The sequence below is a fragment of the Macaca thibetana genome, chromosome 16 (assembly GCF_024542745.1).
Source record: "Macaca thibetana thibetana isolate TM-01 chromosome 16, ASM2454274v1, whole genome shotgun sequence".
NCBI classification, from domain to species: Eukaryota; Metazoa; Chordata; class Mammalia; order Primates; family Cercopithecidae; genus Macaca; species Macaca thibetana.
The window spans coordinates 61619077-61644599 of NC_065593.1; the positions used below are offsets into that span (position 1 = coordinate 61619077).

Consider the following 25523-nt stretch of genomic DNA (forward strand, 5'->3'; position numbering starts at 1 on the left):
GAGAATTGCTTGAACCTGGGAGGCAGAGGTGGCAGTGTGCCGAGATCACGCCATTGTACTCCAGCCTGGGTGACAAGAGTGAAATTCTATCTCAAAAAAAAAAAAAAGGAAATCCCATTTTCTGAGGAAAAATTCAAGCAGGGTGCAGAAATTTGCCTACGTAACGAGGAGCTGCAAGTTAATCCCCAAGACAATGGGGAAAATGGAGACTGTCTCTAGAGCATGTAAGAGGTCTTCATAGAAGCCCCTCCCAGCACAGGCTCAGAGGCCTACAAGGAAAAAATGGCTTCATAGGCCAGGCCCAGGGTCCACACGCTGTGTGCAGTTTAAGAATTTGGTGCCCTGTGTCCCACCTGCTCTGGCTGTGACTAAAAGGGGCCAAGGTACAGCCTGGGCCATGGCTTCAGAGGGTGCAATCTCCAAGCCTTGGCAGCTTCCACATGGTGTTGAGACTCTGGGTGCACAGAAGTGAAGAACTGAGGTTTGGGAACCTCCACCTAGATTTCGGAGGATGCATGGAAATGCCTGGATGTTCAGACGATAGTTTGCTGCAGGGGCAGGGCTCTCATGGAGAACCTCTGCTAGGGCAGTGTGGAAAGGAAATGTGGGGGTGGAGCCCCCACACAAAGTCCCTGCTGGGGCACCACCTAGTAGAGCTGTGAGAAGAAGGTCACCGTCCTCTAGACCCCAGAATGGTAGATCCACTGACAGCCTGCACCGTGTGCCCGGAAAAGCCGCAGACACTCAATACCAGCACGTGAAGGCAGCCAAGAGGGAGGCTGTACCCTGAAGAGCTGCCCAATACCATGGCAACCAACCTCTTGCCTAAGCATGACCCAGATGTGAGACATGGAGTCAAAGAAGATCATTTTGGAGCTTTAAGATTTGACTGTCCTGCTGGATTTCAGTCTTGCATGGGATCTGTAGCCCCTTTGTTTTGGCCTATTTCTCCCATTTGGAATGACTGTATTTACCCAATGCCTGTACCCCCATTGTATCTAGGAAGTAACTAACTTGCTTTTGATTTTACAGGCTTGTAGGTGGAAGGGACTTGCCTTATCTCAGACAGACTTTGGACTGTGGACTTCTGAGTTAATGCTGAAATGAAGACTTTGGGGAACTGCTGGGAAGGCATAATTGGTTTTGAAATGTGAGGACATGAGATTTGGGAGGGGTCAGAGGCAGAATGATATGGTGTGGCTGTGTCCCTACCCAAATCTCATCTTGAATTGTAACTCCCACAATTCCCATGTTTCGTGGAAGGAGCCCAGTGGGAGGTAACTGAATTATGGGGGAAGGTCTTTTCCATACTGTTTTCATGATAGTGAATAAGTCTCATGAGATCTGATGTTAAATGGGAGTTTCCCTGCACAAGCTCTCTCTCTCCTTGTCTGCAACCATGTGAGACATGCCTTTCACCTTCTGCCAGGAATGTGAGCCCTCCCCAGTCCCGTGGAACTGTAAGTCTAATAAACCTCTTTCTTTTGTAAATTGCCCGGTCTCGGGTATGTCTTCATCAGGAGTGTGAAAATGGACGAATACACTATCTGCAGCTGATTTTAAACATTTTGTTATTTATTACTATTATTTTTTTAGAGACAGGGTCTCACTCTGTCACCCAGGCTGGAGTGCAGTGGCTCAAGCATAGCTCACTGTAGCCTCAATCTCCTGGGCTTGAGTTGTTCTCCCATTTCAGCCTCCCCAGCAGTTGGGATCACAGGTATGTGCCACTACGCCCCACTTATTTTTTTATTCTTTTGTGGAGATGGGGTCTCGCTTTGTTGCCCACATTGGTTTAAGTCTTCAGTTTCTTCAATTCCCAGTACATTTTTCTCATCTCTGAGGTTCGACATGAAGCACCTGAGAGAAGCTGCAATATTATGAGAGTTGTGTTTTCAAACTGGTGGGGTTTGTTTCGTTTTGGGTCTGGAAAAGCCTTATGTCTCAGTGACATCTTGTGGAGAAGCAAATATAAAAAGCAGAAATCCAGATCCCTGTGTGGGGTTCATGGGGGCAGACAGCCTAAAGGACTGTGCGGGCCTCTAATGACCCAGTGCGGGGCAGCTGCACTCCTGAGGATGGAGGTGGCCAGCGTGGGCCCTCAATGGGTGCTGGAACCGCCTGGGACCTCTTGGCCCAGAGCAAACCTGCTGTGTGCTGGCACACCTAGGCTGATGCTAAAAACACCAGGCTCACCCAGCTAATGCCCTGGACATCTAGGGTGGCCCTGGTGCCTTCCTAAGCCCTCCCAGGCTCCAGAGTTAGAGGCAGGGGTCCTTACAAAGGAGGTACAGGACGAAGTGATAAGCACATCCCCGAAAAGGTAAGGCCCCCATTGGAACACGAGGAGCATGAAGCTTACCTGAGGAGTAGGAGCTGGTCCAGCCGAGGGGGCTGGCACCCCAGGTGGAGGAGGGCTTGGGATTGGTTAACCCTGGAGGTGGCCTCGTGGGTGCAGTAGTGTTTCTGGGCACCTTCCACAGTTCATGAGACAGAGAGGCTTGCGTGTGGGAGGCAGGGCCAGAGGACCACGTCGATTTAATGTCTGACAGTTTACCTAGAAAGGCAGAGAGATGGAGAATACGCAGTCTTGAGACAAACACTGCTGTGTTTGGGGAGCCACACAGAGTGCTCTCTAACACCAGCAGACTGTGTGATAGGCAAAGAAACACCAAGTCAAGCCCCTGGCAAACTCAAGTAACTGCAAATTCCCAGAAGTGTTTTACCTCTAAGTTTTCAAAACCTTGCATACCCCTTGTCTTGTGGCCATGGGGGAAAGGAAGAGAAAAGGCAATGGGCCCACACACTTGTATGGAGAAGATGTCACCACTTCCATGTGTGTGCAAGCTGATGTGCCCAAGGTGCCCACTGTGCCTGGGCAAGGCCCCCACCCATCCTCTATCATGCCACACGGCCTCCCAGCTCAGGGAGTGAGTGAAGAGCCAATAGGAAAAGCTGGGGCGTGTCAAAGTTTTGTTTGGGGAAAGAAAGAAAATGCTACCTGCAAGTCTAGAGGCTAGGCGCGTACCTGCAACGCTAGGTGCGGATGCAATGCTGCTGAAAGAGCTACTGTAGCCGGAGGCACTGAGCGGCCAGGCACTCGAGGAAGGCAGCGTGGCATTCTGAGATGATGGCGGGGAGGACCCTGCAGAACCAAACACGGCACTGAGCAAGGTGGTGGCGGTGTCCGGGTTCGTGACTCTAACTGCGGGGTGTGAGAATCTTAACCATCAAGAATCAACCTCTCCCTAGGCTGCCATTTTTAATAGAAGCCTGAACATGAAAGTGTCATGTGGGAAGGAAGAAACAGGGCATGCCTCCTATTCTGGGTCCCTGTAGCCACTCAGGGAGTCCTGGGATGTTGCTGAAGGCGGAGGAATCAAAGGGCAAGAAGCAGCATGAGCTTCTTTGAGAATTCCCGCCAGAATGCTTAAAATGCCATGTCAGAGTTTTAAAGCACCACATTGATTTCCTCTCCCAAATAAGATAAAATAAAAATCCAGGGCAATCTACTCCTTTCACAGTTCAAACAATGGCTACAAAATAGAAGAACAAAACTCCAAGCCATTCATTACAAAATGTGCCATAAAAATTTGAACATTTCTTCTGACTGGGGTGTCCCATCAGCTTCCGAACTCGTATTTTGCTTAAAAAAATTTTTTTTTTAAGAGATGGGGCTGTTGCTATGTCACCCACACTGCAGCACAGTGGCTGTTCACAGGCGTGATCACAGTGCACAGCAGCCTCAACCTCCTGGGCTGGGTGATCCTCTTGCCTCAGCCTCCTGAGCGGCAGGGATCACAGATGCCACCACACCCGGCTCATGATTCCCTTTTTAAATACATGAATAATTAAGAGACATCTGTCCTAATAACTGTGTATATGGACTTGAGTTATTCTATCCCTAGGACTGTAGTTTTTTGAGGAAAGCTCGTCCCTGTGCCTGAAAGGGAGACTTGGGGTAAATGGGCCATCCTTCAGGCACCTCGATCCCTTGTGTGAAAGCTCAGCTCCTCGCTGCTTGGTTTTATTTTGTATTTTCTAATGTGGCTCTCCCTTTCAATTCTGTGAAGAAAGCAAGAAGCTGGAGAAGAGTGAGGACGGAGTAACGGTGACAGCTGGGGTGAATGCAGGATGGAAAGAGCTCTCATTGGGACAATAACTCTGCCAGGGCATGGATCCTGGCTAGCAGAGGGAACATAAGCACAGTCTGGCTGTTAAACTGATGACCACACACAGAATCGGATGGTTTCTGAAAAGCCATGGCATCTCAGCTGTAGGCCCACATGACTTGTGCAGTGAATAACCAGGCGTGTGGCACTTCCTGGACACATGCAGTGTCCAACCTGCACAGTTGTTTGCAGCTGCCCTGCTGCAAGTGACCTCTTTAGAATGAGGGCACCAGAGTTGAGGAAAGTTAGCATTTATGGGTAATCTGCAGGTCTTCACTTTTATTTTTTCCAATTTTTATTTTGGGTTCTGGGAGTACACGTGCGGGTCTGTCACACAGGTGGACTGTGTGTTGTGGGGGTGTGTTGTAGAGATCATTCCATCACCTAGATAGTGAGCATGGTACCTGACAGGCAGTTTTTCAATCCTCCCCTTCCTCCCACCCTCTACCCTCCAACAGGCCAGCTGTCTGCTGCTCCCTTCTTTGTGTTATGTCAACTCAGGCTGTCTGTTTTCTGTTCCTGTGTTAATTTGCTCAGGAAGGTCTTTACTTTAAAAAGGTGTCAGCTTGACCAGGCGCAGTGGCTCAGGCATGTAATCCCAGCACTTTGGGAGGCCTTTTCTTTTCTTTTTTTTTTTTTTGAGACGAAGTCTTGTTGTGTCACCCAGGCTAGAGTGCAGTGGCCCAATCACAGCTCACTGCAGTCCTGACATCCCAAGCTCAAGTGATTCTCCTGTCTCAGCCTCCTGAGTAGCTGGAACCACCGATGTGTGCCACTACACCCAGCTAATGTTTTCATTTTAAATTTTTTGTAGAGATAGAGTCTCATTATATTGCCCAGCTGGTTTCAAATTCCTGGCCTCAAGTGATTCTCCCACCTTGGCCTCCCAAAGTGCTGGGATTACAGGTGTGAGCCACTGTGCTCAGCCTGCTAGTGCTTTCTGGTTAGCAACTTCTACGTGAAGAGATGTTCATTGTACTCCCCTTTCTTTCAGTAACAAACCCTAATGTATCCTTAAATACAACCAAGAGAGGTACCAGAGTGGAGGAACAAGGTTCCTAGTGCTGGTCATGAGCTGAAGGGGAGGCCTGGCATGAGCCACCTGAGCTGGCTGCTGCTGAATACTGATGTTTGTGCACAAGTGCCAGGGCAGGCTCAAGACCCAAACATCAAGCACCCGGGAAGTCAAACGATGTTCACTTGGAGCTACAAGTCACCCAGGTTGGCTGGCTGGCTGGTTCTTAGGCTCAGGGTTGGAGATGCCACTGCCTTGCCTTATCTCAATGGCCAATGCATTTCTTAGGCTGAGGTTCTCTTCTGCCCTCCCCGCAAGTTGATTTCCTTAACTGGACAGGCTATGGAGCTGGAGGACAGCTGCATGTGGAGCTGGAGAACAGCTGCCACGTGTTTCTCAGGCCATCTTCATCACATCATGGTACACTCAGGCGATGGCGGAGGCCACTCCCAGTGGCCCTGGTTCTGCCTGGAGGCTAAGGGGCCACTTGATCCTTCATCTGGGCACCACTCAGGGAGCTCTGCCATGTATTAAGCAACTTCGATTCTTTCCAACTTCCCTTATGACCTGGATCTGTACAACCTGCATCCCACTTCTCCACAACCCTCAAAATATAACTTTCCTGTCTGGCACAACCCTGGTGCCCCACCAGGTATGACAAGCAGGGAGGGCTGGGTCTCTGATTCTGGCTGGCGCCTCACCTGTCCTCTGCCACACAGCTCCCTTTTGGGCACCACTTGACTGTGTCTGACAGCAGGGACACCCATAACACCCCTGCTCTGAAAAGCAGCTGCATCCGAAAAGCAGCTGTGTAACCCCAAGGAATACACAGCATTAAACAGACAGGGCAATCTGTACTCATGTTGGCTTTCCAGTCAAAGATACATTGAGAAGCCTATCACTTTAAAGAACCACAGAAGCAGTCAGATACACTGGCTCACGCTTGTAATCCTAGTACTTTTGGGAGGCCGAGTCAGGTGGATCACTTGAGGTCAGGAGTTCGAGATCAGCCTAGCCAACATGGTGAAACACCGTCTCTACTAAAAATAGAAAAAATTAGCTGGGTGTGGTGGTGCACACTGTAGTCCCAGCTACTCGGGAGGCTGAGGCATGAGAATCACTTGAGCCTGGGAGGCGGGCGGAGGTTGCAGTGAGCCAAGATCACGCTACTATACTCCAGCCTGGGCAAACGAGCAAGAATCTGTCTCAAAAAAAAAAAAAAAAAAAAAAGAAAGAAAAGCAGCAAACACAAAACACAAGGCTCCAATGAGTCATATTTCAAGTGGGAAACAATGTTTTGGGAACTACCTAGGTGGCCTTATTAGTGGTAGTACCTATGGCAATCTAGCTCTTTCTTCCACAAAATAGCATGCTGTGATAAAACTTTGTCAGAGATGGCACTTTTATGATAAGACATTACTTATCAAGAAATCCAGCAGCATGGGTCACACCTGAGGTCAGGAGTTCGAGACCAGCCTGGCCAACATGGTGAAACCCTGTCTCTACTAAAAATACAAAAATCAGCCTGGTATGGTGGCACATGCCTGTAATTCCAGCTACTTGGGAGGCTGAGGCAGGAGAGTCGCTTGAACTCAGGAGGTGGAGGTTGCAGAGAGCTGAGATCGTGCCACTGCACTCCAGCCTGGGCGACAGAGTGAGACTTCATCTCAAAAAAAAAAAAAAAAAATTCCAGCAGAAACTCAAATTGATGTCCATTTTCCCATAAGCACTAACTGCCGTCTCTTCATGCTGCTTCAGATGACTGCTTCAACTGTGCCTTGTATCATCCCTGCCTCAGAGCCCAACCTGTCACCCCTGACATCTCCAAATGGGTCTAGAGAGACCGTCTGCGCAGAGGCAGGCAGAGCAGCACCCTCACCTCCACTCTTGAGGAGGTAGCGGTTGACATCCTGGATGGTGGTATTGATGGTAGGCCCAGTGGGGACACTGCCAGGAGTGACGTCAGGGTCATTCTCAGGGTCAATATTCTGTAGTCCTTTCCATGGAACTCCCGGATGGAATTCTGTTTAAGAAACCCAAATGAGAAGCCACAGATTAGAACATCTGCACATTGATTCATGACATTTTAAAAGATGTTTTGTCCTGTTTGTAGAAATTTTTATAATCTGCTAATTAAATGAGAGGTACACTTTATACTCTTGATACTCTCTTTCATTAAAACAATCAATCCTTTGGAACAAACTAGAACCAGGTATTCTAGCTATCATATTAAGATAGTTTTCACACAGAGTCGGAATAGTTTTACCAGATGGTATACAGTGTGCTTCCTCCCTGCCACCCCTTCCACTTCTCATGTTGAACTAAGGGATTACAGAAAAATGCCTGATGCTAACCATACCCAAAATTGATCTGACAAATGGATTTCCAAGGAAAATGCCAAAGCTCTGGGCTTAAAGCTTCCAGATCCTTAGCTCAGATTCTGGGTCCTCCCAGCCTCATCACTCTCTGCAGGCTTGGAGCACGTTCTGACCTGCTGCTGTTGCATGGAAGTGTTGCACGGTCTTACCTGGGGGCCAGTTGATGCTAGAGCCATTTGAGATTTTATCACTGTCAGATTTGGCACGTGACCAGCTATGGGGAACAGCTACGGGAGGACTGGCTGGTGACTCACTGTTCTGGATTAAATCGTACCGGCCATAGGAGTCATCAATGGAGGACTTACCTGGAGGCCCAATGCTTAGACCTCCAGGGATAGCACCTATGGGGACAACAGGAAACAAAGAAGCGAGTGAATACCCTCCAGTTGAGAGACAGCAGAAGATACCCTAAGCCTCCCTATGCACCTTCTGTTCTAGGTCCAATGCCTTGCTCTATTCGGTTACATGAATTGTAAGACTTGGTCTGTCTAGGATTCTGTAAGAATCAATGACTGTTTTTTTTTTTTTGAGACAATGTCTCACTCTGTTGCCCAGGCTGGAGTGTAGTGATGTGATTAGGGCTCACTGCAGCCTCAAACTCCTGGGCTCAAGTGATCCTCCCACCTTGGCCTCCCAAGTAGCTGGGACTACAGGTGTGAGCCACCATGCCTGGCCAGTGACTACTTAAGCCAGCTCCAATTTCAGCCCTGAAAGACCGAAACCCCTGAAGAACAATTTTAGTTTGTCCAGTTAGAAATTTTTTTTTTTTTTTTTTTTTGAGACGGAGTCTCACTCTGTCACCCAGGCTGGAGTGCAGTGGCCGGATCTCAGCTCACTGCAAGCTCCGCCTCCCGGGTTCACGCCATTCTCCTGCCTCAGCCTCCCGAGTAGCTGGGACTACAGGCGCCCGCCGCCTCGCCCGGCTAGTTTTTTGTATTTTTTAGTAGAGATGGGGTTTCACCGTGTTAGCCAGGATGGTCTCGATCTCCTGACCTCGTGATCCGCCCGTCTCGGCCTCCCAAAGTGCTGGGATTACAGGCTTGAGCCACCGCGCCCGGCCTGAAATCTTTATAAAATACATATCCATACCATGGGAAGCTGCCCTTAATAAACCTTTTTGGGGACAACTTATGAGTCTTTGTGATTAGTTATCAAATTTGCTCTTACCTCTTCCCTCCTTTTAGTCTGAAACCCTCACTATGGAAGAACACAGTGGATGTTAAAAATTCATACAGAACCAAACCAACCAGCCACAGGCAGCAAGGCCCTCCTGCTAAGAAAGGTGCCAGCAGTGTGTGATGATTTTCCGTAAGTTAACCATGAGACATAGTTTCCTTTTTCTTTTTTTTTTTTTTTTTTTGAGACGGAGCCTGGCTCTGCCGCCCAGGCTGGAGTGCAGTGGCCGGATCTCAGCTCACTGCAAGCTCCGCCTCCCGGGTTCCCGCCATTCTCCTGCCTCAGCCTCCGAGTAGCTGGGACTACAGGCGCCCGCCACTTCGCCCGGCTAGTTTTTTGTATTTTTTAGTAGAGACGGGGTTTCACCGTGTTAGCCAGGATGGTCTTGATCTCCTGACCTCGTGATCCACCCGCCCCGGCCTCCCAAAGTGCTGGGATTACAGGCTTGAGCCACCGCGCCCGGCCCATAGTTTCCTTTTTCTTTTTAGAATGCTTTGTATCAAGAGAGAACTACATAACCTATTGAATTTCCTTTGCTGTTTATTCTACCAGCAAGTTCAGAGCTAAATTTAATGCTTGAAAGTACCTCCTACGGGTATCATTTTTGCTTCCACCTTACTGGTGTGTCCATCGGTAACGAGTTCCTGATGGGGACACCAGTTTGGAGTAAGACAGACTGCTTGGATGGAGGGGAATAACCAACAGAAATGCACCCTAGTATTTACAGCTGCAGTTCCCATACATACTACATATTTGATTTTCTATTTGTGTTTTACTATTTTATTGAAAATATTTCAGCAGACTCAAGTTTTTGTTGATGAATAGAGATATAAAAAAAAAAGTACATAGGCTATGACCTAGATTCTTTGCTGCTCTGAGGTTTTCAAATTATTTCTAGGTTTGTAGCTAAGATCTAATGGCTGGCTTTTAAGAAGTTTGATCACTGACTAGCTGAGATCTCATATGCACTATAACGGAATGGGTTATTTTAAATCCAACTTTCAGCACTCAATTCTTAGAAAAGTATAGAATGGGCATGTTATACAACAGGAAGATCGAATGATTAGTAAGCCAGCAGTGATTCCACCACAGGCATCCTAGCCCAGACGTACCATGCTTGCTAGGGTTCTGCTCCAGGGGGGAAGCGGCACTGGGCAAGTTATCCATGGAGTTGGGGTGCGTCCACTGGGGGAGGCGTGACTGGGACTGGGATGGGTCCTTCACCGACAAGCCACTGGTCATGTCCATGCTGTTGACATTCATGTTTGGGTTCAGTCCAGCTAAAGAGAGAGATGCCGATTAGGATTCACCTGCTCCTCTAAAAGACTTCATTCTAAAGCTCTCCTACAGAAGCTATTTCAGTCTTCGCTTACAGCAAATTTTTTTTTGTTTTTTGAGACGGAGTCTTGCTCTTGTTGCCCGGGCTAGAGTGCAATGGCATGATCTTGGCTCACTGCAACCTCCGCTTCCTGGGTTTAAGCGATTCTTCTGCCTCAGCCTCCCAAGTAGCTGGGATACAACAAAATATTTTAACTGTAACTTTTAGTGCTGGTGAAAAATACTTTTTATCTTCATAACAGCATATACTTCTCGGAATATTACTCCTAAATTAAGGTGAAAATGTGAATAGCCTTTGATTAAGTGAGGCCCACGACTCTCTTCACTTTACTTGTTTCAGTGCTGGATAAACATGGTCCTGAGGCTTCTCAGAGTCCACAGGAAAACAGAAAAAGTCCAAACTATTAGGAAAATCTTTTCTGGTTTTGGGATATCTTATGGAAACTCATTGGGTCAAAAACACTTTTCCAGAACTCTAAAGTACCACCTATGAAACAGACTGATAGGATAATTCAGTTCTACTTTCAGTGAGTTTCCTTTACAAAAGTCTGCTCTAAAAGAGTTTGTGAATTAAAATCAAACTACTTTTAAGGAACTGAACTATTTGACAGATAGGGTGCTGCCATCTGCCCCCAGCTGGGATGGTGAGCTGAGGCTTCTGAGCTCATTTCTTATAGCGAAAAGCAGGTAGCTGGTTATCTGTCCAGGACCTGTACTAAGCTAGGTTAATAAAGAAAGACGATGAGGAAGGAGGACAATGATAAAAAGGTTGAAGTAAAGACTTTCTGATGAGGACACCAGTTTGGAGCAGGACAGACTGCTTGTTTGGAAGGGAATAACGAGCAGAGGGGTCCCCCTCCCCTTGGATTTCCAGCTGCAGTTCCCATTACCACATACACATACTCCACAGATCCTTACCATATGTACAACTATGCCACATGGTATGTAAGCACAGTGAGCCTCTACTACTAAGCCAGGTGCTGAACATTCTGGTTCTTACCTTTATTTCAGAGGCTGCAAATTCAAATGCCCATAGGAGCCAAGTGGCCATGCACATGAAGAGGTGGGCCTCATGGGGACTGTGGCAAACCAGAGAGTGTCTGTTCTGTCTAAATAAACAGGTGCTACTGGGGCCAACCACTTATTGCTACATGGAACATAGACCCACTAAAGCCATTTTTAAGAGAAGCCAGAAGCCACTTTCCCCAATTTTTGAATGTTGGCATTAACACACGCCTACGAACATGCACATACACGCTTCGCAGACTTAACAAAACGCCTTTGCAAGCCCATCAGTGCCACGGGGCTGCCTACTTGCAATCTCTGAGTTCTCTTCGTTTCAGCTTGTACAGATCTAGTCAGGTAAGGTGGCAACAATGTCAGGGCTTCAACCTGGCCTTCAGAATGCTCCGAATTCCACAATTTGGCCCCAACCCATCTCTCCCAACTTTCCCCTCTGGGAAAGTCAGCTAGACTGGCCTGGCCCTTGCAAAATGGGCCCCTGAAACAGGCCAGGCCTCTTTCTTCTGTGCTATGTGAGGCTTCCCCTTCATTTGGAAAGGCTTCCTCTTTATTTACTGTAATCCTATCTAATCATTTGAGGTTCAAGCTTAATACTATTCTCTGATTTTTCTTTCTCCACTCAAAGTGAAAGTGAACTTTTCCTTCTCTAGAGCCCTGTGAGAATCACATGACACTGGTATCAAGGTTATTTTTTCCTGTTTATATGTCTGCTCTTCCCATCTAAATGACGAACTCCAGGTGGCAAAAGACTGAGAATAACAAGGACAGGCTGAATGTGAGAGAAGGAAGGTAGCTGGGAGCCCCCACTACTGACCATGGGCTGCTGGTTTCTTTACATGAATTGTTGAGTTTCTAATAGGCTTTTCAACATAGGTGCTGCTGCAGAGAAATGCTGAGAGCCAGCAAGATAGGCAATTTTACAACCAAAGTTTCCTATACTTTATTAGTTATTTTATTTTTTTATTTTTTTGTTTTTTTTTTTTTTGAGACGGAGTCATGCTCTGTCGCCCAGGCTAGAGTGCAGTGGCCGGATCTCAGCTCACTGCAAGCTCCGCCTCCCGGGTTCACGCCATTCTCCTGCCTCAGTCTCCCAAGTAGCTGGGACTACAGGCGCCCGCCACTTCGCCCGGCTAGTTTTTTGTATTTTTTAGTAGAGACGGGGTTTCACCGTGTTAGCCAGGATGGTCTCGATCTCCTGACCTCGTGATCCGCCCGTCTCGGCCTCCCAAAGTGCTGGGATTACAGGCTTGAGCCACCGCGCCCGGCCTAGTTATTTGTTTTTAATACATTTATAACTTCACTGTGAATATTATAAAATATTACCCAAATTATTTTTCAACTAATTTCAAAGATTCACTGCATGAATTCTTTAACTTGTACTAAGAAAAAAAATCCTTAAGAGTAAAGATAAGTGGCCGGGCGCGGTGGCTCATGCCTGTAGTCCCAGCACTTTGGGAGGCCGAGGTGGGTGGATCACCTGAGGTCAGGAGTTCGAGACCAGCCTGGCCAACACGGTGAAACTCAGTCTCTACTAAAAATACAAAAATTAGCCAGGCGTGGTGATGCATGCCTGTAATCCTATCAACTTGGAAGGCTGAGGCAGGAGAATCGCTTGAATCCAGAAGGTGGAGGTTGCAGTGAGCCGAGATTGCGCCACTGCACTGCAGCCTGGGCAACAGAGCAAGACTCCATCTCAAAAAAAAAAAAAAAAAAAAAAAAGTCATGATAAGTGTACTTTATCTTCCAAATACAGGTTAAGAAGACAGGTGAATACTAGAAAGCTGAAGCTAACGCATTTTAGGATAATAGGTGGAATGAAATTTGTTTCTAAAACAGAAGCACTTACATAAGTAGCTGATATTTTACAAAGTGTTTGCTATGTACTAGGCACTATTTAAAGACTTTACGTATTAGGCCGGGTGTGATGGCTCATGTCTGTAATCACAGCACTTTGGGAAGCTGAGACCAGGAGGATCACTTGAGGCCAGGAGTTTGAGGCTGCAATGAGCTATCATCATGCCACTGCACTCCAGCCAAAAAAAAAGAGGCCAGGAGTGGTGGCTCATGCCTGTAATCCCAGCACTTTAGGAGGCCAAGGCAGGTGGATCACAAGGTCAGGAGATCGAGACCATCCTGGCTAATACGGTGAAGCCCCGTCCCTACTAAAAATACAAAAAATTAGCTGGGTGCGCCGAGATCGCGCCACTGCACTCCAGCCTGGGCAACAGAGTGAGACTCCTTCTCCAAAAAAAAAAAAAAAAGAGAGAGAACTTTACATATTAGCTTATTTAATCTTTAAAACAAACCTAGGAGTTAAGTATTTCCACATTACACATGAAGAAATTAAGGTATGACTGGGTATGGTGTCTCAGGCCTGTAATCCTAACACTTAGGGAGGATCACTTGAGGCCAGGAGTTTGAGACTTGCCTGGGCAACACAGAAAGACCCCGTCTCTAACAAAAAAAAAAAAAAAAAAAAAAAAAAGAAAGAAATTGAGGCAAAAAGCAGCTAGGCAAGTTGCCCAAGTTAGTAGTGAGCCTGTTGGTGGTGAGTTGGGACTCAAACCTAGGCAATCTAATTCCTAAGTCAGGTCTTAACTACTTAGACACAAAGGGTGTTAATGGATGAGACAATAATTAAGGAACGAGATCATCTAGTCTAGTATTTATCAATCTCATATTAAAGATATATCACATTTATAATATGTCAAGTAAAAAGTGTTCAAATGATTACAATACACCGCCCTTTTGAGAGACATTGAATAGAATTAGATAAATGAATATTATCTGCTGGTAGCAAATTCACTACCACTCAACTGGCCTTTGGCCCTTTACAGATGTATTTTCCAAGTTACTGATACCCTTTGTCCTGCATCTACAGACTCTAATAGCAATCAACAGACAAGCCTAAAGTGCTTTCACTAAGTTCTGAATTCTTTTTTTTTTTGAGACGGAGTCTTGCTCTGTCACCCAGGCTGGAGTGCAGTGGCCGGATCTCAGCTCACTGCAAGCTCCGCCTCCCGGGTTTACGCCATTCTCCTGCCTCAGCCTCCCGAGTAGCTGGGACTACAGGCGCCCGCCACCTCGCCCGGCTATTTTTTTGTATTTTTTAGTAGAGACGGGGTTTCACCGTGTTAGCCGGGATCGTCTCTCGATCTCCTGACCTCGTGATCCGCCCGTCTCGGCCTCCCAAAGTGCTGGGATTACAGGCTTGAGCCACCGCGCCCGGCCAAGTTCTGAATTCTTACAGCAAATTAGTCCATGCAGAATCAATTTACTCATTTATACCCTCTGGTGTCTTCAGGTATGTGAGCTGTGACTCTCCTGGCAGGCCTGACCTTGAGGCCTGGCACCATGTCTTATAGTGACCTGCAGGTTTCATGTGCCCTATGTGCTTCTACAAGTTAGATTTCAACATATATATGTTGATTTCGTCGATTATACAAATCACATTTCATACAAAATGAGTTGTATCAACAACCACTGCTTTTTAAGAAGTGCTTTTGGTGTAAATCTGAATACTTTTACTGACCAAACCATTATAAAGTCTTCTCTGCGGTTTGGGCTGGAGGAAGTGGCTGGTAAAGTACAGTTCAGAGTAGACTAGGAATAGAACAAACTCCGGAGATGTGACAGTGGAAATGAGATTTTGGAGGCTCTGACTGGTACCACCTTTAAAGGTTTTATACTGAGAGTACTATGGCAGCAGCAAAACTCCTGCTCTATAGAACATGGTTAGTGTTGCTCCCTTATTAAAAATTCTTGAGGCTGGGCATGGTGGCTCACATCTGTAAACCCAGCACTTTAAGAGGCTGAGGTGGGAGGATTGCTTGAGCCCAGGAGTTCGAGACCAGCCTGGGCAACGTGGTGAGACCCCATTTCTCCAAAAAATAATAAAAAACTTTTTTTAAAGCTAAAAAGCCTTGAGATGCCTGTTCTGTGACTTTGTCTGGGGCTGCACTTACAACAGGCTATGGTTTTGGCGCTGGCCAGTCCTCCTAACCACTGAAATGCTGCCCTGGCCGCCACATATGGACTCCAGGCACTCTCTCTACCTGATGTGGCTATTGAAGACCATGGGACACTCACCAAGAGGGTAAGGAGCAAAGGTGTTGGGTGAAGACTGCTGCTCTTTGGTCTGCAGGTCAGGTAGGCCGGGAGTCTGCGGGTGCGAGGGGAAGCTGTCCATGGCCGATTTGCCTGCAGAGGGGTGCAGAGACAGGTGCGGCGGGGGCGGTGGCGGTGGTGGCTGCTTCACGAGCAGGGCCTGGGCCAGCTGGCGCTGGTGCTGCTGGATCTGCTGCTGCAGATTAGTGATTGTGCGCGCAACCTGGCAGGCACAGACATAGGTTCGTTAACCAGGTGGGAAGGGACACTCATGGCTTGTCTAGGGACCAAGTGAATTCTTCATTGTCTTTATGCTGAGGCCACCACTGGCTAGGTCAACCTCCTCCCAAACCTAGCTGAACCCAGGAATTTTCCAAGGAAGGCTTGGCTAGAGAAAAATCAAAGATCATCTAATAGTTCATCAATTAGCATCTCTTCTATCAGGGAAAATTATAGCTCATGACAAAAGTCAATCTGGGTAGCACCTACTTGCTGCTCCTGTTGTCTCATGGATCCGGACACATTACGCTGGGCCTGTAACATCTGCTGCTGGATTTGTAAACGTTGGTATGCCTGTTGACAAAAAGAAGAGTTAAAATAGTATAATAATTAAGTATAAGTTGAACTAATGGTTCAACTTTGACATTAGTTAAAAAACAAAAAAAGAGAACCTAGCCACTCTTCTTGGCCCATACTGTGGCTGACACATACTCTTTTTTTTTTTTTTAGATGGAGTCTCGCTCTGTCACCTAGGCTGGAGTGCAGTGGCGCAATCTCAGCTCACTGCCACCTCTGCCTCCTGGGTTCAACAAATTCTCCTCCCTCAGCCTCCCAAGTAGCTGGGATTACAGTCACGTGCCACATTTCCCAGCTAATTTTTGTATTTTTAGTAGAGACGGGGTTTCATTATGTTGGCCAGGCTGGTCTCAAACTACTGACCTCATGATCTGCCCGCCTCAGCCTCCCAAAGTGCTGGGATTACAGGCATGAGCCAACGCGCCCAGCTGTGGCTGACACATATTCTGGAGGCACAGAGCACTTTTAAAAGATTAATGTCTTATCTACTTTTTTAGTGTACAGAATTAAAAAAAATCACAGAGTTAATACTTGTTTAGTGTTGGTGATGATGTTGGTCAGCAAATATCTTTCATTTAATGAAGAGATCAAAATTCTTCTGCTTGATTCATACAAACTGAAACTTAACCACCACCACCACCACCACCACCACCACCACCACCACCACCACCACCTATTCTATAATGACGGATACTGAAGTCCAGCACAGCCCAATGTGGCAAAGCACTGGGAGTAACTGTCCCAAATCATTCAAGAATAATGTGTGTTAAACAATGTGGTCGTCTCCATAACATCATGGGAATGAAAGCTAAGAGAGAACCTGAAATGCAGATTTGTGGGCATTTTTGTCACACGAACTTGTCATCTACAAAGTTGGTTAAAGTTATGATATTCTTCTGTACACTGACATAGCAGCTTTGGTCACTTGACTGTTTTGAAATGTTGGTTGAATATCATAATTTTTTCTTACAACATGAATTTTAGGGACATTTTTGGCAAAAGGACTCATCAAAGTAGAATCCAAATAAAGGTGGAGATTGTACTATTAGAAATGCCTCATTAATCTGTAATCATGGAGGAATAAAATACTTGAGTAAATCCTTATAGGCCCTAAAACTTAACCTTATGGAAGCACTGAAACTTTATTTTTCCATTTTTTCTGGAAAAATATTTAAGAACAGAATACATTGTTTTAAAATAAGAACACACTATTGTAATTCAACATTTTCTTGATGTCTTTCACACCATGGGGTCAATAAAAACTTACTGTATAACTAAAAGATTCTAGCACATCAGTAAGAAAATCAGCTCTGTGTCAGAATACAGCAATGCTTGCATCAAGCGGCAGAAAGCAATCTTCCTCTATAGTAACAGTTCTAAACCTGCATGCTTTTTCTATGAGTGCCTGTTTTCAGAGCTGTCTCCTTTCCTTTGGAGGTCAGTGGTCTCCAGCTGGCAGGACTGAAAGCAACAGGACTGCACATGTGCACTGCCTCCCCACAGCGATTCTTCCCTTCTGATAGATGAAAAAACAGTCTCTGGCCGGGCGCAGTGGCTCACGCCTGTAATCCCAGTACTTTGGGAGGCTGAGGCGGGAGGATCACCTGAGATTAGGAGTTCGAGACCAGCCTGACTAACATGGTGAAACCCCGTCTCTACTAAAAATACAAATATTAGCCAGGTGTGGTGGCGGGCGCCTGTAATCCAAGCTACTCGGGAGGCTGAGACAGAAGAATTACTTGAACCCACAGGGTGGAGGCTGCAGTGAGCCATGATTGCACCACTGCACTCCAGCCTAGGCGACAGAGCAAGACTAGCAAGACTCTGTCTCAAAAAAAAAAAGAAAAGGAAAAAACAGTTTCTGAGGGCCAAGCCTTGGTCCTGACCTCATGTCTAGAGCTCTGTGCTCTCCCTTAAAGCGAGGACACATACATAGCATGTGCCTCTGGGACACATCCTTCCCTCCTTCCTTCTATCCTCCCCTGCTGCTTACAGAAAAGCCAGACCTCAAACTTGTTGGACATATGTCTAAAAAACGGCAAAGGGGAAGGACTGAGGACTCAAGTACTCTCTTATTAGCAAAGATCTTATGCCAATGGTTTTGTCTTTTGGAGTCCCATTCTTTTTTTTTTATTTTTTTTCCTTCATGATTCCTGGTCTTTTTTTTTTTTTTTTTTTTTTTTTTTTTTTTGAGATGGAGTCTTGCTCTGTCACCCAGGCTGGAGTGCAATGGTGCGAGGCTCACCGCAACTTCCGCCTTTCAGGCCTTTCAGGTTTAAGCGATTCTCCTGCCTCAGCCTCCCAAGTAGCTGGGATTACAGATGTGTACCACCATGCCCAGTTAATTTTTGCATTTTTAGTAGAGACAGGGTTTCACCATGTTGGCCAGGCTAATCTCAAACTCCTGACCTCAGGTGATTCACCCGCCTGGGCCTCCCAAAATGCTCGGATTACAGGCATGAGCCACTGTGCTTGGCTGATTCCTAGTCGTTTGCTAGGTGATGAAGTTGCTGGCTAAGATTGCTAAACAAATCAGGTACCCACATTAAAGAATGAAATAATTCACTGGGTCTTTTAGTGTATATAATTTCAGTAGGCATCTAGGTATACAATGACATGGCAATTTATGGTAAAATCAGTAAGACCGTTTGAAAATTAAAAAAAAATCAAGATTATGTAAAGTTATAAAATTTTCAGTCCAGACATGGTGGCTCACGCCTGTAATCCCAGCACTTTGGGAGGCCGAGGTGGGCGAATCACAAGGTCAGGAGATCGAGACCACGGTGAAACCCCGTCTCTACTAAAAATACAAAAAGTTAGCTGGGCGCGGTGGCGGGTGCCTGTAGTCCCAGCTACTCAGGAGGCTGAGGCAGGAGAATGGCGTGAACCCGGGAGGCGGAGCTTGCAGTGAGCCGAGATTACACCACTGAACTCCAGCCTGGGTGACAAAGCAAGACTCCATCTCAAAAAAAAAAAAAAAAAAAAAAACCAAAAACAAAAAAAAAACTTTCAAGAATTATTAGGTCACATCAGCCATTCTTGACCGGGGTTTCATGAGAGAATTAAGTTCTAATGTTCTAAGGTATCTACTATATGTAACAAAGCAATTTTTCTCCTGTGCTTCTAGAATAGTATTTATGTATACCATCCTTAGAATTATTGAGAAAATAGTCACTCAAATGATTTTTTGTGTTCTGTGGTTCTCAGAAACTCTGGCTGAGAGCTCAAATGAAAAGACATGCCTAATTATAAAAGCTGGTAGATTTTTTGAACACAAAGAGGCCAAGCCATGTGCAGTGGTGCACACCCGTGGTCTCAGCTACTCAGACGGCTGAGGTGGGAGGATCCCTTGAGTCCAGGAGTTCCAGACCAGCCTGGCAACATAGTGAGATGCTGCCTCTAAACAAAAACAAAAACAAAAACAAAAACAAAGGGCCAAAACATTTACAAAACTTAGTAAGGACACCTTTGAGTGAGAACTTCCTAACTCATGAAGAGTTTAAATACTTCATGACAGTCTCAATGACATCCCCGATGTGAAGACAAACATTATCACAACTGCTGCTCTCAGTGGTGCGCCACACTGGTGCATCTGCATGGGCACCAGGAGAGCACTCGGCCTGCGTGCTCTAACTCGCATGGGTCTGTCCACTCACCAGCTGCAGCTGATAGAGCTGGTTCAACATCGTCATATGCTGAGGATTAATTGGCGAGGTTAATAGTGCAGGGTTGAGACCAATGTTTTTTGCTGCAAACTGCAAAAGCTGTGCTTGAACCTGTTTAACAAAAAATATGCGATCAGCCATTGTATCTCTGTTAAAATAGTTACTTGCCCATGTAGTTTTTCAAAATTAAAAAATGATTAAGTGATAATTTGTAGGGAGATCCCCGGAAACTACTGTTACGGAAAAAAAATAAATGCCCCTGATTATTGTAAATACAAAATTGCATGCAGGACTGCATAAAGACAACGCAAGGTTGGGCTGCCAGAATGAGCCAACAGTGCGTGATGTGCTTCCCACTGCAGAGAGCCTATCAACGGACGCGCAGTCAGGGAGGTTTCACATCACCAAGATTCCTATCCCAGAAAAGCAGATGTTCATAGCTCTGGGAATGGAATACAACCCTTGTGGAGAGCCTGTAAACGGACACATGAGGGATGCTTGTTCATATGGATAAGATAGGGTTATAAATGCCCTTATCTTGCTTGCCATGGCTCTTCTAGGTCTCTTCAGGGTTAAGGCATACTCCCTTCTGAGAATTTGTGGTCTAACCAGTTGTATAGTTTCATGCCCTGTTTCTATTGATTGTTTGCAACAAGCTTTTGCTGCAATTATTACTACTGATTAGTATCTTACTAAACATAGGTTATGGACAGACTGTGTTTCTGTTTTAAGGCTCTGTTAGAAATTGCTGATGCACACACTACATTGTAAATCCTTATCTCTGTATACTCTACTTCTGCATACTGATATTATGTTAAAGAATTACTTCATCCCATGTGATCATCTCACCTCATAATCAAACGACCCTATATCCCTCACTAACCTACCCTGCCCTCACTAAACTTAATAATAAATGCTGGTATATCCAGTGCATTGGCGGCATCGCAGGACCAGAAGGCGGTGACATGCTGAACCCAGCTTTCACTATCTCGTGTGTATCTTTTATTTCTCGACCTGCCAATCTGCCTGGGAACAAAGAAAGAGCCCTGTTGCATTGCGGGCTGCCGGCCAGATCCCGCAATAATAATTACATTTGTCTCATGGGTGAAATGTCAAAGGCCATTAAAAAATGTATGGACATTTTAATATTAGTAGTTAGCAAGTAAAGAATAAGAAAGGAAAAAGAAAGGAGGGAAGGAAGAAGGGAAGTCTTCAGAGATCTCATCCTCCAAATACTTTAATTATAAATGAACTTTCCAAGGTTCTGTGTCCTTCCTATCAGTACTTACAGGTAACATGGAAATATGGAAGAAACAGTGAGATGGCACACAGATGCCTTGCCATTTGGGACATGCTGGTTTGCTTTGTGTGGGTAAGACGAACTGATTCTTCTGCTACTGCCTCTCAGACTGGGTATAGCTGTGGCCTAGGTTTGGGCAGTGGGATGTGACTGGAAGTGGTGTGTGCAATTTCAAGGCCACTTGCACAAGAGTGTTGCCTTTTTCCCTGTTACTGGAAAGTGGTTGTGGCAGAGCTGCCCCCAATCCCTGCACTGCTTCTTTCTGCACTGTAACCTGAGAGAGATCAATGTCTACCTAGTTTAAACTACTGTTTTTTGAGGCCTCTTTGTTATAGTAGCTTATCCTATATTCTAACGAATACATTTAACTATTATCTAATAACTTTTATCTTATTACCTGATAATAGTTAAATGTATTAGTTACACTGATAATTGTCCACTATCAACTCAGTGCACAAACCTGGATTTGAACAATTATAGAGTGAGAATTACCCTCAGTGCAGTGCCTAGTGCATCCTGCTTTTTCGTACGCTAGCATTACCTTCCCATATGCTATTGTCTGAATGTCTGTGTCCCCCTCCCCCAGAATTCCTATGTTGAAACCTAAACCCTAATTGTGGTGGTATTAAGAGCTGGGGCCTTTGGGGGGTGATCAGGAGCCCCCATGAATGGAATTAGCATCCTAATGACAGAGGCCTGAGAAAGCCCGCTCACCCCTTCCACCACATGAGGATGCATAAAAGTTGCCATCTATGAGAAACGGGCCCTCACCAGACACTGAATCGTCTGGCACCTTGACCTTGGACTTCTCAGTCTCCAAAACTGCAAGCAATACATTCATGCTGTTGTAAATGACCCAGTCTAAGGTATTGTGTTACAGCAGCCCAAACGGACTAAGACACTATATTCCAACAAACTGAACACATTTAAATTAAATTTTATGAATAATAGAAGATTGACAAATTAACACGTTCTCTTTTGGGACAGTTTGAAAATAAGATCCCTCAGAAATCTTAACTATCTTCTTGATATTAGAGGTCTCTTGGGGAAGAAAGCAGTTTTTTCCCTCTCTGCTATAAGAATGCGAGAATGTGGTAAGTACTTCAAGATGCTGCTGCTCCCTCAGGGCAGGCTCCAGTCAACCTTCACATCAGAATTACGTGGGAAGAATTACCAGAGCCCTGAGTTACCCACACAGCAAAGATGTTATCAATACCATCGATCATCAAATACCTTATAAGGGGTAAGAACTAACACTGTAATTAGAAACTTGGTCCAAAGCCTAAAATTGTAAAATGTGCTAAAAATAAACAATATTAACAACAACAATTGATATATATTGGGCCTCAGAGCCATGCAAAACAGCAATATCCTTTTCCTTAATTCGATTTGACCTTTTTTCCTTTCTTTCTTTTTTTGAGAAGGAGTTTCTGCTCTTGTTGCCCAGGCTGGAGTGCAATGGCATAATCTTGGCTCACTGCAATCTCCACCTCCCGGAGTCAAGCGATTCTCCTGCCTCAGCCTCCCAAGTAGCTGGGATCACGGGCATGCGCCACCACACCTGGCTAATTTTGTATTTTTAGTAGACACGGGGTTTCACCAGGTTGGCCAGGCTGGTCTTGAACTCCTGACCTCAGGTGATCCACCCGCCTCAGCCTCCCAAAGTTCTGGGATTACAGGCGTGAGCCGCCGCGCCCGGCAACCTTTTTTTCTTAACAATCTCTACGGTTCACTTCTAAAAAGGTATGAAAGAAAGAAAAAAAAAACCCATCTCTATTGGCAAAAATGATCTAATGCTGAATATTAAACATAACTAAAAATCTATAATATACATACTATTATATAAGATCACATTTAGTTTCTCATTAAAGCATGATTCAGTCCTTGGCTGCTTCTAAGGGTTTCTTTTACATCCTCAGCAATACTACAGCATGTCACTTTCCTCTCCCACCAAACTAGGACAGTTCACTGGGTTCATCTGAATAATTTTCTCGAGAAAGACTGGGACAAAAGCACATCAATAGGATTGTGTTGGGCAGGTCCTTTCCCCTCAATATTGCTTCTGACTAGGAAGATGCCAAATGTTAGTTTGGGTGGCTGAGGCATTCCAAGGAGCAAGCTCTGAAAATGTCTCCTGGGTCAGGAGAATCAGTTTACTACTTTATAGTCCAAAATTAATTTACAGTTTAAAAACCAGAAGGCCTTCTCTTAAACATGGATTAACTCAGCCCTCACTTTAAAATAGTGACTTCCAGATAACACAGGACCCCACGAAAAACCGGCATCTACATCCTGTTGCTTAGTCCTGCTTGGATGTGGGTCTGACCTGAGGGGATAGAAACTGAGGCACTTGAGCACGGAGACTGGGCTGGGAAGAGTTAAGAGGCTGCACTGGTGGCTGTGGCGGCTGCTGCATGGTCCTGGCTTGTGCTGCTCCACTATTGCCAAACATACCCAGATTGCCACTCGGTATCTGTACAGGGACAGAATTGGACATGTTACCAAGGCAGGCATTAAACATTGTTTGGAGGTAGGGTGAAATGATCTATTTTAAGTGATTGCAAAATCGTTTCTACTTCCTACCACTGTCAACTTGTACCCAAGAGAATTTTTTTGAGACAGAGTCTTGTTCTGTCACCCAGACTGGAGTGCAGTAGTGTGATCTTGGCTCACTGTAGCCTCTGCCTCCTGGGTTCAAGTGATTCTTCTCTCTCAGCCTCCTGAGTAGCTGGGATTACAGATGCCCGCCACTACGCCTGGCTATTTTTTTTTTTTTTTAAACGGAGTTTTGCTCTGTTGTCCAGGCTGGAATGCAGTGGTGCGATCTCGGCTCACTGTAACCTCTGCCTCCTGGATTCAAGCAATTCTCTGCCTCAGCCTCCCAAGGAGCTGGAATTACAGTCACCCGCCACAACACCTGGCTAAATTTTTTGTATTTTTAGTAGAGACGGGGTTTCACCATGTTGGCCAGGCTGGTCTTGAACTCCTGACCTCGTGATCCACCCATCTCGGCCTCCCAAAGTGCTGGGATTACAGGTGTGAGCCACCACGCCTGGCCTGAATTTTTGTATTTTCAGTAGAGACGGGGTTTTGCCATGTTGGCCAGGCTGGTCCCAAACTCCTGACCTCGGGATCCACCCACCTCAGCCTCCTAAAGTGTTAGGATTACAGGTGTGAGCCACCTCGCTCAGCCCCAAGTGAATTTTTAATGAGTGTCATTTATACAACAAGAAGGCTACCCCATTCAAAGAAACTACCAGCATACAATGTTTCACACACAATAGCAACATGAATACGGTTATTTGAATAATATACATTTCCAAAACGAAGTGATAAAAATTAAATAATAATAATGTGTGGGGATTACTAATCTAAGAGGATAGCAACATTTCTTTTTTTTTGATTGTTTTTTGAGACAGAGTCTCGCTCTGTCGCCCAGGCTGGAGTGCAGTGGCCGGATCTCAGCTCACTGCAAGCTCCGCTTCCCAGGTTTACACCATTCTCCTGCCTCAGCTTCCCAAGTAGCTGGGACTACAGGCGCCTGCCACCTTGCCCGGCTAGTTTTTTGTGTTTTTTTAGTAGAGACGGGGTTTCACTGCATCAGTCAGGATGGTCTCGATCTCCTGACCTCGTGATCCGCCCATCTCGGCCTCCCAAAGTGTTGGGATTACAGGCTTGAGCCACCGCGCCCGGCCGGCAACATTTCAAACAGGAAATATAGTTATTATTTCAATAAACCTTGAAATAGAATGAACTGACAAATTCAGGTAGTTAATTCTGTATGAACTATGATAAAGATACTGTAGCTGTAGTTTTCACTCTGTGTAATGAGTTACCTGACAAATAGGTGAGGTAAGGTACTGTACAGCCTCACTTGGGAAGAGCCGCCTGACAGGCACTGGCAGAGACCCCCTTCTGTGAACCTAACAGCTGTGAACTAACCCCAGTGCACACCCTAGCTGGGCTGCTGACTTGAAGCTGGCAGAACAATGGAAATGAGAGGTCTCACTGCATCACCACCATGGGGGTAATGTCAGATTGCCAGGATCACACAGCTGGGCGCTGGTGAGTGGAAAGGGCACTACTGGTAACAACACTGGGACAATGGGCACACAGAGGCTGTTTGGCCACCCACATGTCACAGTGTCTTAGAGACATGTCTCCAAGGGGTGTGTGTGTGTCAACCTCATCCCTAAGAAAATCAGAGAGAAGGGATGTCCTAGGGATGGGAAAGGATCATATGTTTTTTGGTACAACACTTCACGTTAAGAGTCTATATGAGAAAAGTAAGATGAAGTGGCAAACGACACTCTCAGGTTCTTCCTTTAGTAACTGATTTAGAAAGGTGATCTCCGCCTGTACCCAAAGAGTGCTGAAGTCTGGAAAAAAATGCCAGTGTGAGAACCACCTTGCAAGAGATGTCATCTTTATTTCTGGGAAAAAGGGGGAGAATGTGGTGCTTTCTCACAGATCAACAGATGTAACGTTTTGGTTGCCAGGAGGAAAGAGGCTGGGGACTACCTGGACCTCTGGATGGATCTGGCAGCCAAAGATCACTGTGCAACACATCATCACTTCAGCCAGTCCCAAGTTAGACCAAGGGTGCTGAACTTAACACGTTTTAGTTAAGTTTAAGAATAAATATAACTAAAGCATTTCCTACTTCAACCCTTGACTCCAATAAGTCACTTGAAGGGAAATCCTGGTAGTATTTCAACTACCTGTACATTTTCAGTCATATTTTAAAATAGAGGTATTAACTACAAATAAGAA

The 25523-nt window shown here is 45.7% G+C and overlaps 1 protein-coding gene across 9 annotated transcripts in view; it reads right to left on the reverse strand.

Moving 5' to 3' along the window:
- Nucleotides 1-25523, reverse strand: part of TNRC6C (trinucleotide repeat containing adaptor 6C) — a 264335-nt gene that overhangs the window by 6828 nt on the left and 231984 nt on the right. For 6 of the 9 annotated variants that reach the window (XM_050764151.1, XM_050764144.1, XM_050764143.1 and 3 more), the window contains 9 exons: nt 23077-23223; nt 19442-19561; nt 15699-15782; nt 15192-15432; nt 9854-10021; nt 7715-7906; nt 7067-7210; nt 3029-3145; nt 2363-2557 (listed from right to left, as the gene is read on the reverse strand). In XM_050764151.1, the coding sequence (XP_050620108.1) occupies nt 2363-2557; nt 3029-3145; nt 7067-7210; nt 7715-7906; nt 9854-10021; nt 15192-15432; nt 15699-15782; nt 19442-19561; nt 23077-23223 (1408 nt within the window). The remainder of the gene's footprint in view (nt 1-2362; nt 2558-3028; nt 3146-7066; nt 7211-7714; nt 7907-9853; nt 10022-15191; nt 15433-15698; nt 15783-19441; nt 19562-23076; nt 23224-25523) is intronic. The other 3 variants (XM_050764149.1, XM_050764150.1, XM_050764152.1) reach the window with 1 other exon arrangement.